This window comes from Coffea arabica, chromosome 3e (genome assembly GCF_036785885.1).
Source record: "Coffea arabica cultivar ET-39 chromosome 3e, Coffea Arabica ET-39 HiFi, whole genome shotgun sequence".
Lineage (NCBI taxonomy): Eukaryota > Viridiplantae > Streptophyta > Magnoliopsida > Gentianales > Rubiaceae > Coffea > Coffea arabica.
Genome location: NC_092315.1, coordinates 196,506 through 210,226, shown reverse-complemented (window position 1 = coordinate 210,226; position 13,721 = coordinate 196,506). Strand labels below are relative to the sequence as shown.

General features: G+C 38.5%; 2 protein-coding genes across 4 annotated transcripts; one reads left to right on the top strand and one right to left on the bottom strand.

Moving 5' to 3' along the window:
* Window positions 1–609: 609 nt before the first annotated feature.
* LOC113738006 (uncharacterized) lies at window positions 610–3,968 on the bottom strand. 2 transcript variants are annotated; one of them, XM_027265142.2, is made up of 9 exons: window positions 3,570–3,968; window positions 2,981–3,094; window positions 2,610–2,678; window positions 2,506–2,525; window positions 2,384–2,436; window positions 2,241–2,271; window positions 2,030–2,108; window positions 1,227–1,369; window positions 610–1,003 (listed from the first exon to the last, which is right to left on the bottom strand). In XM_027265142.2, the coding sequence occupies exons 1-9, from the start codon at window positions 3,835–3,837 to the stop codon at window positions 977–979; spliced, it is 804 nt and encodes a 267-aa protein (XP_027120943.1). In that variant the 5' UTR covers window positions 3,838–3,968; the 3' UTR covers window positions 610–976. The 2 variants fall into 2 exon arrangements, with proteins under 2 accessions (XP_027120943.1, XP_027120944.1); XM_027265143.2 differs by having other exon boundaries at window positions 1,227–1,366.
* Window positions 3,969–4,005: 37 nt separating this feature from the next.
* Window positions 4,006–13,711, top strand: LOC113738001 (protein GFS12-like). 2 transcript variants are annotated; one of them, XM_027265137.2, is made up of 16 exons: window positions 4,043–4,636; window positions 4,774–4,889; window positions 5,285–7,423; window positions 7,971–8,298; window positions 8,427–8,642; window positions 8,809–8,881; window positions 8,972–9,177; window positions 9,260–9,322; window positions 9,802–10,010; window positions 10,097–10,208; window positions 10,841–11,362; window positions 11,687–11,997; window positions 12,108–12,351; window positions 12,426–12,499; window positions 12,691–12,826; window positions 13,350–13,711. In XM_027265137.2, the coding sequence occupies exons 1-16, from the start codon at window positions 4,472–4,474 to the stop codon at window positions 13,497–13,499; spliced, it is 5,064 nt and encodes a 1,687-aa protein (XP_027120938.2). In that variant the 5' UTR covers window positions 4,043–4,471; the 3' UTR covers window positions 13,500–13,711. The 2 variants fall into 2 exon arrangements, with proteins under 2 accessions (XP_071940197.1, XP_027120938.2); XM_072084096.1 differs by lacking the exon at window positions 4,774–4,889 and having other exon boundaries at window positions 4,006–4,636.
* The last annotated feature ends 10 nt before the right edge of the window (window positions 13,712–13,721 follow it).

Here is a 13,721-nt window from a genome sequence, read left to right as displayed (position 1 = left end):
AAAGTGGAGAAGAGGAGGAAGAGGGGAGGCGAATGGTGCCAGTGAAGAAGAAAGAGGGGGTGATACTAGAGATGAAAGATGAAGGGGCGCTGGGCAGTGGTGGTAGAAGGGGATGATGGTTGGGTTGAGGAAGGATGGTGTACAGACTTCTTTTTTTTAGACGTGTCCACATCTTATGCTTCAATTCAGATCCATTATGCATCACAGAAGACTATACCGTATGGCATGCCCACACCTAAGATTTTGGTTTTTAACTAAATAACAGACTTGGGATAAAATTGGAAATTTGTTGTATCCCATTTTGAATGACCGAGCAAGCCAAATATCAGATATAATAACAATACACATTCTAGGTACTGTACCAAACTGACGTATTGGAATGATTGATCACTCGTTCCAAATCCAGGATGAATAATTTCAAATCCGAATTTGTATTAGAATGATTGATCACTCATTCCAAATCCAGGATGAATAATTTCAAATTCGAATTTGATTCCGAGGTGCGAACCAAACGCCTAGTAAGAATAGTAGTCAATTATTGTCGTACTTTCCAAGTAGAAAGACAACTCTTCACTCCATCAAACAAACAAAAACAAAAACCAAAGAATGTGACAAAAACAATCAAAAACTAAGCTTTACACATCAATTAGCTATTTGGCATAATCATTCGCGTACAGTTGACCATGAAAATGCTAGCATAATTGGGGGAAAGAAGATGACCTTCAAAAGAAAGAAGAAATCTACAAGATATAACAGTTGTACCATCACTAATTCGAAGACATTCAAGATCACTTTTGAACCACAAGGTGACCTTTGACTTGACAGAAATACAATGCAGCTAATCCATAGAAATTATATGTAAGCAAGGGCTATGCCTATTGTACAAACTCGACAGTCACACAATCACACTTGCCATTTGAATCTATTAAACTCATAACTAGCAATCATTTAATCAATAGAGTACAGTGCCCTGCCCTCAAATGGTGGATTCATGCTTCTTGTCCTGAAACAGAAATTTAAGATGTAAGGTAGCTTGGAGAAAAGGCTAGAATGAGTTCTTGGAAGAGGAACTATATGATGAATACCCAGCATTACTGGGTAATCTCTCTCTTTTTGGCCTTCGTAGTGAAACACTCGTGACATTTTCATTAGAACTCAGTTTGGAATCTATCAGTGGAAAACATAAGTCAGAAGCAGAACACTAGAGACTAACATCTTAAACAGACCTTAATACAGACGTATATGTAGTGGACATCGGGGTTCTTTCCCAAGACTGCTTCAGTAGAGATTCCATCATCATCCAGTGGAACAGGAAAGGTTAGATCCCATGCCTGACATTGTGAGGTTTCTTCTGACAGAAGTTTACCTGCTGGCAGCAACAAAGACGTTTATTGGGATGGAGGAGCGAATTGATAGAAATTAACCAAATGAAGCTTTCAGATTATATGTCAAACATATGATAATGGAACACTTGCCCTGCTCTGAAAGAAAAAGAAAGATACAACAAAAAAGGTAAATCAACCATATAAAACCTCATCGATCTCATTTTCTTAATTGGTTAATTGCCATTTCAAACTTCATAAGAAAAACATTTCCTAGTACACTGCCAGGTGTACTCTTCTTCCCCATAAAAACTAAAGTATATTTGTTCCAAATCACACTGCTCAGAATACAGCTGTACAGAATCTATGTAGTATGTTCTATGACATATTGTCCACTTTTTCTCTTTCGTTTTTGTCATTTTCATTTTCTTTTTTACACAGCAGGAAACAGAGGGCGCGATGGAGAAGTGATTCAAAATCACAAACCCATAGTAATGCTTACCCATATACTATGATTATTTCAGATTTCGTACGTGCTGATTAATTTGTTGAGGTAATAACTAATAACTACAGTCATTATTGACTTCAGATTAACAACTAAGCAGCAAAACCAGGATGTTGTTACTTCAAAATGCTGCATAGGAAGCTGAATGCTTTTTAACAATTGTATCATGTCAAAAGAACATATAAAAAGGAAAGTGGACAACCTATCACGTGTAGTTTGATTGTCCATGAGCATGAGTTTCTCAATAAGTGTAGTCGATAATTTGGTGCTCCATATGTAATCTGAAATATAACGAAATTCCATTAAGTGTGCAGAGAAAAGATTAGATACTTTTAAATTTACTATACTGCAAGACTTAAAATAGTAGTCAAGATAAAGCAGTACAGCATAAAGTAGAAAAAAGTTATAGTTACCAGGAGGTATATGCCTCTATCCTTCAGGACCCTATATAGTTTGTTATCAACTGCTTAAATGTAAGAACAGTTCAAGATGGAAAAGAAAACATGAAACGCCAAAATGTACGATGATGCAGAATATTTATGATCAATCACCTTACCTGCCAACCTCCTGGAGCATCTTAGCAGCATTTTCTTGTGAATTGTTCCCGCACTGCAGACATTTATTTGACATGAGTAATCATCTCTGTTACAGATTCGTATTGCTTCAGAAAGCACTCACCAAGATAGAGTCCAAAGTTCCTGGAAGTCCATATCGAATAACATAAGTACAGGCTTTAAAATGTTATAACAAAATATACAATCCTAGGAATAACAAAGGTGCACCTTTATCAACAACTGCATCAAAGGAACCTGCTTCGAAGGCGTTCATATCTCTCACATCCATCTTCATATCTGGTTAGAAGCCATGGAAACGGCTGGTAATATTAAAAAAAAAACTAAACCATGAAGTATCAAAGGACAAGTCACCAAACACCTGCTGTTGATCACAGCGCAATATCCTGTTTCTTCTACGCTTCTCAGTCCATGCATGAGCTTGTTCTGGGGCTTGTGGCATATGGTGCACTTTTTCTTAATTTGGAAAGCTTTTAGCTTTAATTTATCTTTTGGGTTGTAGAGAAAAACAGAGTAACAGAAACTTCAAAGCCAAACACTATCTAATTTTTGGTCAAGTAACACAAGTACTGAAAACTTACATTTCAGTTGAGAACAAGAGGAGTACTTCCTTTGCATTGCCGCAATCACAACTGATGATATATCAATGTTGAAAACTTGAGCATAGCCGTCATTAACCATGCCTTCGCTAAATGCTGCAAATATCAAAATTAGAGTCACAAGACCTTTGGCGATTGAAACGGTAACAACTGCACTATCCTTTTTAAAGAAAACTGACAAGGTACTTTTAGTAATAACTAATTGGGCAATAACGGCATCATCTTTATCAAGATTGGTTTGATGTAGCTTTTAAAAAGAAGAAGAAATGACGTGATTCACAAACTGATCAAAATCAACCCATGTGTGTGGGTGTGTGTGTGTGTGTTTTTTAAATACATAAATATTTTTTTCCTTTTCTTTTGTGGGCTCGTCGGGTTAAAACTTAAAAGACATCCCTTTAGATCAACCAAAAACAATATGTATACGCTTGTTTATGTCTTGGATGGATAAAGGATTGTGTAATAATGAAACAGCGGAGACAAGTAAGAAGTTAAAGAGTAGAATTGATGATGGGTTGGGTTGTTATTGGGGGAATGGGGGGGGGGGGGGTGGAGGGAGGGGGTTACCAACCAGAGTTGCCACAGCCAACGACGAGAACGCGGTGGTGGCGGGGAATGTAGAGGTGGAGGAGCGGGGCTAGAGATGGGTATTTCTGGTACCAATCAAAGGAGGCTTCTGATTCTGATCCTGATCCAGAGCTAGAAGAAGCGTAACGCTTGTCCCAGTACCAGCTCTCTCCGTAAGCAGCAGTTGTAGTTGTAGGGTGGCTGTTGGTCGGCATCTTCGTCCCACAAGTTGCATTCCCCATCATCTTCGTCATCGGCTTCTTCGTTCTCATTTCCTGGGTTTTCTTTCTTCTTCAGTTTATCAAGTGGCACTGGTAATATATTGCAACTACAGTTATGTTTGTTATACTGTACCCGCTCCATTTCCTAAATTTAGGACGTGCGACTGTTTTGTGGTGCTACCATTTTTAGTTTTTTTTTAGTGCCCAAATAATCAGTTGTATTAAAAAAAAAAAACTCCAATCAAAATTCGAAATTGAGAGAAACAGAGGAGATAACCCAAAAAAAAAAAAAAAAAAAAAAATCGTGGCTGCCAATTCCAACCATTTGTTTCTTCCTTTCACGATTTCTTGGGCTGAGAAGAGATGTGGTATCTGTCTATACGCGGCATCTTTTTTCGGGTAAACTTAAAATAAAAAAAAAAGATGTTATGGTATACTCTCTGTTTGTTTTAATAGTAAAACAGAAAGAAAAAAAAGCAAAGGACATGGCTAGTGGCAATGAGTAGTGCATCAAAGACAGACGGAGATGATGATGGATGCGATTTAGCGAAGCAACCCAATTCTTACTTACTGGCTACTAGTTGTAGTATCAAAACAATAACTTGAAAAAAAAAGATTCCTTTTTTGGGTTTGCTCTGCCGGAATCAGTTGAATCAGCTAAGGGCAGCAGCAGAAGCAGAGAGGGATGATGGACAATAAGGTAGGCGAAGAAGAAGAAGAAGAAGAAAGATGGTGCATGGAGTGCCTTGAACGACGAATCAAAGCCGACTACAATCAAAAGCTCAACTTTGTTTATGGGCTGTCCCCCCATTATTCTCCCTTGCCTTTTGCCTCCTCCGCCGTCGTTCAGGTTCTTTTTTCCTTTCTTTTTTTGACTGTTTTTCAATCATACACTTACTGGGCTAGTTTGGCTTCCTTATGCTTCTTCTTCTATTGCTTGCTTGTATTCAATTACTACTACTACTCAATAAATCCCGAATCCAGCAGCTATCCGGTTGGAATGGAGAAGGAGAGGCTGCGTCGGCCTCTGCATCACCTCCTGAATTTATAATCAACTACTATAAGAGACGATCACGCCAGCATCATTGCTTCACCCAATACATGTAATTTGTCTACTATTTCATGCCTCCTAATTTTTACCATCATTGCTACTCCACTAATTCCACATCAATCTTCGTCCTCTCTAAATGTGCTTGTATTTTACAACTTGCCTTGCCATCTCATTTCTTGCCAATTCCGTGCTTATAATGCCTTTCTTGCCAATTTTTTCCTTAACTTTAATTGTTTTTTCTTGGGGAATAAGTGCCAAAGGAAAATAATTTGAAAATAGAAAAAAAAAAGGATGATGCTTTGGCGTCATAACTTAATGATAGCAAATATATCCTGGTTCACATATGAGATAATTTGAACCTTAGATGTTGAAGAAATGGTTTAACACTTGCCCTCTTTAAAATTTTATAACGATAAGGCCGTCAGCAGACTTTGTATCTCTCTGCAGTGACGAGTGCTGTCTGGATTATCTTAAAGATAGCATCGCTGAAGATTCTGTTTCTGGAGTTGTTCATGAACTTCAGCCAGAGTTCAAACCTGGAATTCCTACTGATAAAACTATTACACTAGAAATTCAATCGACTGAATGTCGGCATTTGTCAAATGCTGGAACAAGTACACACCTACATGGATTAGGGTGTCGGAGTTCGACCTGCAACTTTTCTGGTTGGTATTCTTGCACTAGGACCATCACTTCCTTGGCTCCCATTGCTCGGGTTGGTGTTTGTTCCTATGCTTTGTTTGAAGAGATTGCTTCAGACTTCTTGTCTGGATCTGTGGAAGATCATGTCTTACACTCTCTTATTCTCTTGATAGAGGGAAAAGCCACTGGGCAAGAAGCCATTAACTTTCTTAATTTACTTGGGGTGCCAGGATTCGATGATATTAACTTTCCTGGCTGCATAAGGCATCCAAATATAGCTCCAATCTTGGGAATGCTGAAAACATCCAGTCAAATCAATTTTGTTCTTCCTAAAACTCCCTATACCTTGGAAAACATTCTTCATTACAGTCCTGGTGCTTTAAAGTGCGATTGGCATGCTAGATTTCTAATATACCAAATACTTTCTGGATTGTCTTACATGCATGGTTTAGGAATTGCCTATGGTAATGTGTGCCCGTCGAGTATAATGTTGACTGATACATGCTGGTGTTGGCTGCCAGTTGGTGATAAATTAGTACTAAGCTCTGCTTCAAACTCAAATGTAGACATATTCTGTCCTTTAAGTAGAAGTTGCTCAAATAAGGCCTGCTCTTCTGGAGGACTCTTCGCAGATTTAAAACTTTCTCAACCTGTGGACTTGTGTTCTAGTTTCTACCGTTGGTACAATGGGGACTTGAGTAATTTTGAGTATCTTCTGGTCTTAAATAAGATAGCTGGGAGAAGGTGGGGTGATCATGCATTCCACACAGTTGTGCCATGGGTTATTGATTTTAGTGTAAAACCTGATGAAAATGATGGAGCTGGATGGCGAGACTTAAGCAAGAGCAAATGGCGGCTGGCAAAAGGTGATGAACAGTTGGACTTTACATATTCAACATCTGAAATCCCACATCATGTATCAGATGAATGCCTTTCTGAACTTGCTGTCTGCAGTTACAAGGCAAGACGATTACCTCTGAATGTTTTGAAAATGGCTGTTCGTTCAGTTTATGAACCAAATGAATATCCTTCTACAATGCAGAGACTCTACCAATGGACCCCTGATGAATGCATCCCAGAATTCTATTGTGATCCACGGATATTTTATTCTCTACATGCTGGCATGTCTGATTTGACAGTACCATCATGGGCTAGTACTCCTGAAGAGTTTATTAAGCTGCATAGGGATGCCTTGGAAAGCAATCTTGTTTCATCCTCTATTCATCATTGGATTGACATCACCTTTGGTTATAAAATGTCAGGTCAGGCAGCGCTTGATGCCAAAAATGTCATGCTTCCCCCAGCATCGCCAACAGTATTAAGGTCAGCAGGACGTCGTCAACTTTTCTATAAACCACACCCTGCTCGTCGGTTATTGACCAAGTCCACTTTTAAGAGGAACAAAGAGTCGTCTGGGAATCATTACCCAGTGAGTGACACTGCAGGCGAGCAATCTGTTGAAACCATCTCCTTGGGTGAATTGGAAGAAACAGCCACATTCTGTGAGCATGCGCAGCATTTAAGTCCAATTTACAACTTCCATTCGGATGACCATTTGAAGGATAACTCCTCGAAGAAAGAGCATCAGAGTGAGAATTCAGTTAAGTCAAAACTTGCCAGCTGTACCAACTATGGGTTGAGATCAGTTGCTGATATTAACTTTCTCATTGAAAACATTGAAGTGGATGATGACACTGTTAGTTATCAAGAACTGTTGCTTTGGGCACAGAGGTTTTCTTATTCAGATATTTACTCTCAAGATATTGCAAGTGATATCTTTGGAGTTGGCTGCATCTTAGCAGAAATTTACTTAAACAGGCCCCTTTTTGATCCTACCACAATGGTGACACACTTGGAGAGTGGCATATTACCTAGATTGGTGCAAGAGCTCCCTCCTCAGATACAGTTAGTAGTCAAGTCATGCATTGAGAAGGACTGGAAGAGGTAGAAAATCCAATTCCCTTTTCACCAATTTTTCACAACATGCATGAAGAAAAGAGGGAACTATTATATATTTTCGAGTTTTTGAGGTTTTCATGTTTTTCATGAAAGTATTGTCAACAATAACAATTGCATGCTTTGATCAAGCTAAACAAACAGCTTATTGGTACCTACAGGAGTTAAATACCTTCAATCTTAAGGAACTGTTCCTACTAATTTGTAAAATGTAATAGTCAGTTACAAAAATGAACATTTACTTATGTATGCATGTAAAAGGTACATCTTACGTATAAAGTAGCAAACAAACTTTGTTTTTGTTTTTTGGGGGTTGGGGGGGGGGGGGGGGGGAGAGTAGGAAGAGAGAATTTTACCTGAAGGACTGCAGTTTTATTCCAGTTAAAAATTGAAGGAATTTACAGACCAATTTTTTTGGGCAAAAAGCTGGAATTGGACAATTTTGAGCACTCAGGCCTCCTATGTTCGAAATTATCTGAAATATTACCTCCTATATTCGAAATTATCTAAAATTTGTTTTTGTTACAATAATTAGGAGACCTTCAGTGAAATGTCTTTTGGATTCTCCATTCTTCCCAGCCACAGTCAGGTCATCATACTTGTTTCTTGCTTCACTTCAACTTCTAGCAAAAGACGAGTCACGCCTTCGTTATGCCGCAACTTTTGCAAAACAAGGAGCATTAAAAGCTATGGGATCATTTGCAGCTGAAATGTGTGCTTCCTACTGCTTACCGCTTGTAAAGACCACCTTGTCAGATACTGAAGCTGAATTCGCTTACATCCTACTCAATGAGTTTTTGAAGTGCTTAAATCCAGAGGCTATAAAGAAACTTGTTTTGCCTATTATTCAGAAGATCTTACAGGCTAGTATTGAATTTTATATTGACTTGTGGCTTTCATTGATGACATTTCAATTTCCCCTTTTTATGCAATTGTTTATTTTCTTCCTTCTTCACATACATTTGGTGCCTAATGCCTGTTCACACTCCAGGCTACCACGTATTCACATTTGAAGGTCTCTTTTCTTCAAGGCTCATTTGTGCTGGACATATGGAACCAAATTGGTAAACAAGCATATCTGGAGGCCATACATCCATTGGTATTATCAAACTTGTTTGTTGCTCCTAACAAGAGTTCAGCTGCTGCTGCCTCTGTGCTCCTGGTTGGCTCTTGTGAGGAGCTTGGTGTTCCAATTACAGTTCATCAGGTCAACATTTCATTCTTTGTAGATCCTCTCTCTCAGTTTTTTTTTTCCTTAAAAAAAAAAACCAAAATTCAAGAATGATTTAATTGAAAGACTTTGTACTTTTCCTAGTCTTAGAAATGTCATTTAGTCCAGAATAGAAACAAACTTACCTTCAAGTTGTTTCCAGACAATTATACCTCTGATCCATTGTTTGGGCAAAGGGCTATCAGATGATGGAATTGATGCTGTGGTCAGAATTGGTAATCTTTGTTTGCCAAGTTAAAGGCTGATGGAGTTTCAAGGAATGTAATTCCCTGTCTAAGCTAATTTTGTGCTTTCTTGATTTTCAGGATGTCTTTTTGGAGAAAATTTTATCATCAAACAGATACTGCCCTTAATAAGGAATCTTGTTCGCTCTTGCCTCAGTTATTCATCAGCCAGTAAGCCTGAACTAATTCACAGTTCGAGCACTTCAGCCCTGATAAACTGTCTGATGATATTAGATGGCCTTGTTGCAAACTTATCGAGGGAGATGGTAGTTAAGGAGCTAATTGAAGTATGATCTTCCAGTGCTGTTTGCTTTCTTGTGCTTTGACTCCTTTCCATTTGATAACTTGTGTGTTGTAACATGTATGCAGGATGGAAGTTGCCCATATATTAAGATTCTAATGCAGACTAACGTCGGAATTCCAGTACTTCAAGTAATTTATGTCTAAGATTCTTTTCCCTCTTTGTCCAAAGTTCTTTTGTGATGCCTTGTTTTATGTGAGATAGCCACTGGCCTTCTATGTCTTCCTCATTCTTCTTTTCACTGTAATGCAAGGTCTTTCTTCCCTAAATGATATCTTGTGTTAAGTCACAATCTCTGTCTTTTCAGATGATTTATTTTTTGAAGGAGATGGAGTGGGTTTATTGATTCTAAGTTCATGGAATATTTTAGTTTGCATCCAGTAACTTCCCTTGTAATTGGAGAATTGAAAAAAAAAAAAAAAAAAAAAAAAGAGGCTCTACTAAATCTTACTGTAGAGCATACTTCATAATAGTTGCAAGTTAAAGATATACAACTGGAATAAACACAACCACTTAAGGTCCCACAATGAAGCCTTTATTGTACACATGTACAATCTTTTAACTGCTAAAATTTTTTCCCTTGTGATTTTGTGTTTTCATGTAATGTCAGGTCGCTGCTAGTAAACTTGTTGCAGCATGTGAGCAGATTGGACTGGAGTTTACAGAGCTGCATGTCCTGCCAAAACTCAAAGAGTTGTTTGATGAGCTTGCTTTCTCTCGGGAAAATCCCAGTATCTCTGGCATATCGGGAGGGACCATAAGGGGACCCAGAATTACAATTGATGAACAGGAGTGTATTGGAAATCGTATGGACCTTGTGTGGGTTCCTTTCTTCTTTTCAGTTGCTAATATTTTCAGTAAATCTTCTTTTAATCTAAACAATATGCTATCATCTTGTTTTGTAGGTTTCTTTTGTACCCATCATTTGCATCGATTCTTGGCATAGAGAAGCTACGCCAGTGTTGTACAACATGGTTGCTTCTTGAGCAGTTTCTCCTGCGCCACTACAATTGGAAGGTACATCCATTCATGCTTGACAATGTAATCTTCTTTTATTGTAGAAAGATAATATTGTATCCCTACTACAATTAAAGGCTTGAATAACATGAAGCGCACTCTTATACTAGACATACTAGCTATCAGAAACTTCAAGTTCAAATTATTATCCCTACTACATTCAAAGCCCCTTTCCCCTTTTTCTTTTGGGGGGCTAAGGTTCAAGGAAATAGGTTAGCAAAGTAAATTTTGTCTGCTGTTACTTAGTAATGATGGAACATACTGATCCCGATAAGGTCAGTAGTGGATGATTAGTTGCCATGCAATTCCCAGTTGCTGGCTTTTCTGTCTTTCTGATGCTTATTGATGTAGATCTCTAACCTGTGTTTTCGATGGTTTGAAGCTACTTGTTTACTGAAGAGCCTAACAACACTGTAATGTTGTGCAGTATACATCTTACTATTCGCAAAAACTCTTTCTTTATTCTGGACCAAGTAATTTCCAGCATCTCAACAATCTAAACATAAGATAGTCTGGGTCTAGAAAGTAGAGCATTATTAATAATGTCAAAACCTGCCTCTTGTAAAATTTTGTAATTCCATTAATCTCTCCGTAGATTCTGTGCCTTAATATTCTGAAACTATTGCACTCAGTGGGAATATACAGGGGAGTCATCTCAAAGTAGTCTAGAAACTACAAATGCCAGAAGATCATCTTTCAGCAAGAGAACAACCCCTGACCATGTACCTGCTAAAATGTTGCTCAATGGAGTTGGGTGGTCAATACCTCAATCACAGCGAAAGAGAGGTGCTAAACATTTGATATCAACAAAACATTCATCAGAACATTATCAGACTTCAGATGCAAGACACATAGCAAGTTCACATGTTGAGGAGCATAACCCTTGGTATTGGTTTCCTAGTTCAGCATCTGGGTGGGAAGGGCTTGACTTTATCGGCCGTTCAGGTGGTCCAAAGGATGAAATTCCATGGAAAATTAGAGCATCTGTTATACACTCTGTCCGAGCACATCATGGAGCTTTGAGATCGCTGGCTGTTTGTCAAGATGAATGTACAGTTTTCACTGCTGGGGTAGGTCCAGGATTCAAGGGGACTGTTCAGAAGTGGGAGTTGGCAAGATTTGATTGTGTATCTGGCTATTATGGCCACGAGGAGGTATGCTTCAGTGGTCCCTGTGGATTAACTCCATTTATTAGTTTTATTATTGTGAGAGCAAAGAAATGTATTATAATAGAAGTGCACTTTTCCTCTCTTATCTTGACCTTCTTTGGTACCATTGTCTATTAAAGGGGATTCTAGATTCATCTGTGCAATGAAAAAGTTTGGTCATAAAACTGATGAAACTTGTTGCCTTGTCTGCCTTTGACATAGGTTAATCTTATAAAATATTGACCTCTGCCATCACTCATACTGAATCTGTGATTTGTGATAAGATTAAGCGGAAATTACTGATTTATTTTGATACCTCTTCATTGCTAGGCTGTGAATGACATTTGTGTTTTGACTTCGTTGGGGAGGGTAGCATCCTGTGATGGGACAGTACATGTTTGGAATGGTCAAACGGGGAAGCTAATTTCTGTATTTTCTGAATTTTCTACACATTCTGTGCATCCTGCAAGTCCTTCAAGCACTTCTTCAAAGATTGACACAGATGAAGCCAATGTACTACACTACAATGCATCCTCAACTGGAATACTGAATAATGCATTTGACGGCAGCTTCTATACTTGTATGCATTACTCGCAGTCCACTGATATGCTAATTGTAGGTGCTGGAAATGGATCTCTTAGGTAATAACTGTTGTTATTTTCAAAGAAACAAATTTATTTATTTTTGCTTAAATAGGGTACGGATAATATTTTCCTCTGTTACAAATTCAGTTTCTAATTATGAGGCGCAGGTTTATTGATATAAACCGTGGTCAGAAACTTTATCTATGGAGGAGCAATAACAGTGAATCCAGCTTTCCTTCTTTGGTCTCGTCCATATGCTCGTGTGCTTGTGCCAAACCTCGAGCTGAAGGACCCGATGCCTTTCCATCCTGGATTGCAGCTGGTCTAAGTTCTGGTCATTGCGTGTTGTTTGATTCAAGGAGTGGAAAAATTATTGCATCATGGCAAGCTCATGAGGGGTATGTGACAAAGGTATGTTAGGATTAGGAGAAAGGTTCATCACTGTGCAAAGACAAAATTTCATTTTGTGTATTCAATTTCTGCAGCTAGCTGCGCCAAATGACCATTTGCTTGTTTCAAGTTCTTTGGACAGAACCTTGCGAATTTGGGATTTGAGAAGGTAAATAAACTTTGGAATGCATTTCCTACTTCCCTAACTCTTTACATTGTAGCATTTCTTTTTTGCACGGAAGCAAGTAATATTTTATAAGACAGTAAATTGGAGCCTCTTTTTTACTAGCTTTTTAATTATCTAATCTATCTCTTGGTTTGCCTTCGGTGACCCACGTCTTGTCATATGAAAATGTACAGGAGTTGGACATCAGAACCCATTAGTTTTAAAGGTCACACAGATGGGGTATCGGGTTTCTCATTATGGGGCCAGGATGTGATTTCGATATCCAGAAACAAGATTGGTCTTTCTTCTTTAACTGGATCTGCAGATGAGGTATTTATGCGAAACTTGTCATTACATTGCCCCCTACCACGTCTTGTCCTCCTACAGAAAATCTTTCAAAATTTGTGTGTGAGTTTGTGGTATACGGGATGGGTCAGATATGTTTCTGCTAAAGAATGACTTGATGACTTATCCATAATGTTTGCTGTCCATAAGACCCAAAGTCGGATGGCAAACATATCATTTCCTCACGTTTAATGGTGGGTATTGGTTATGCACCTACTGGGAAGGTTAATTTAAAATACTAATCATGAAGAACTCAATCTTCATATGGTGCTGTATTGGACAATTCCATTGGCACCTTCTGGCTTTACCAGTGACCTCCAGTGGCAAGCGGCATCATAGATCTGGTCCTTCAATTCTATTCTATTTGATGCTAAGTTTCTTTTCTTGAAGCCAAACAAACCAAGAAAAATTAAAAGGAAATTTTTGTTGTTTCGTCTTTCCCTAATATCGTCCACAGTGCTGGGTTCTGAAGTGTTATCATTCATTGGTCATTCTCCTAACGTGGCAGGATGGAGAGCGCCTAGTGACGCCGCAATATCTATATACGGCGGACAGAGAATCAAGGAACATGTCTGTATTGTCAAGTATAAGCATACTTCCTTTCTCACGGCTCTTTCTTGTTGGAACAGAAGATGGCTATTTGAAGATCTGCGCCTAGGCTTGAGTATGAAGATGGTTGTTGGGAACGTGTCTGTCGTCCTTGTTGAAGCGAATATATACTTTTATTTTTGGTGGAAGCTATAATATTAAGGAATCTGGACATTGGAAATCGTGTTGTAACGAGTTTTAGATATTTGGAGTTTTGCAACATCTACTTCGGCTACTTACTAGTCGTCGTAAATAAATCATTGCAGCAAGTGAAGTTTTTAACTTGGAATTT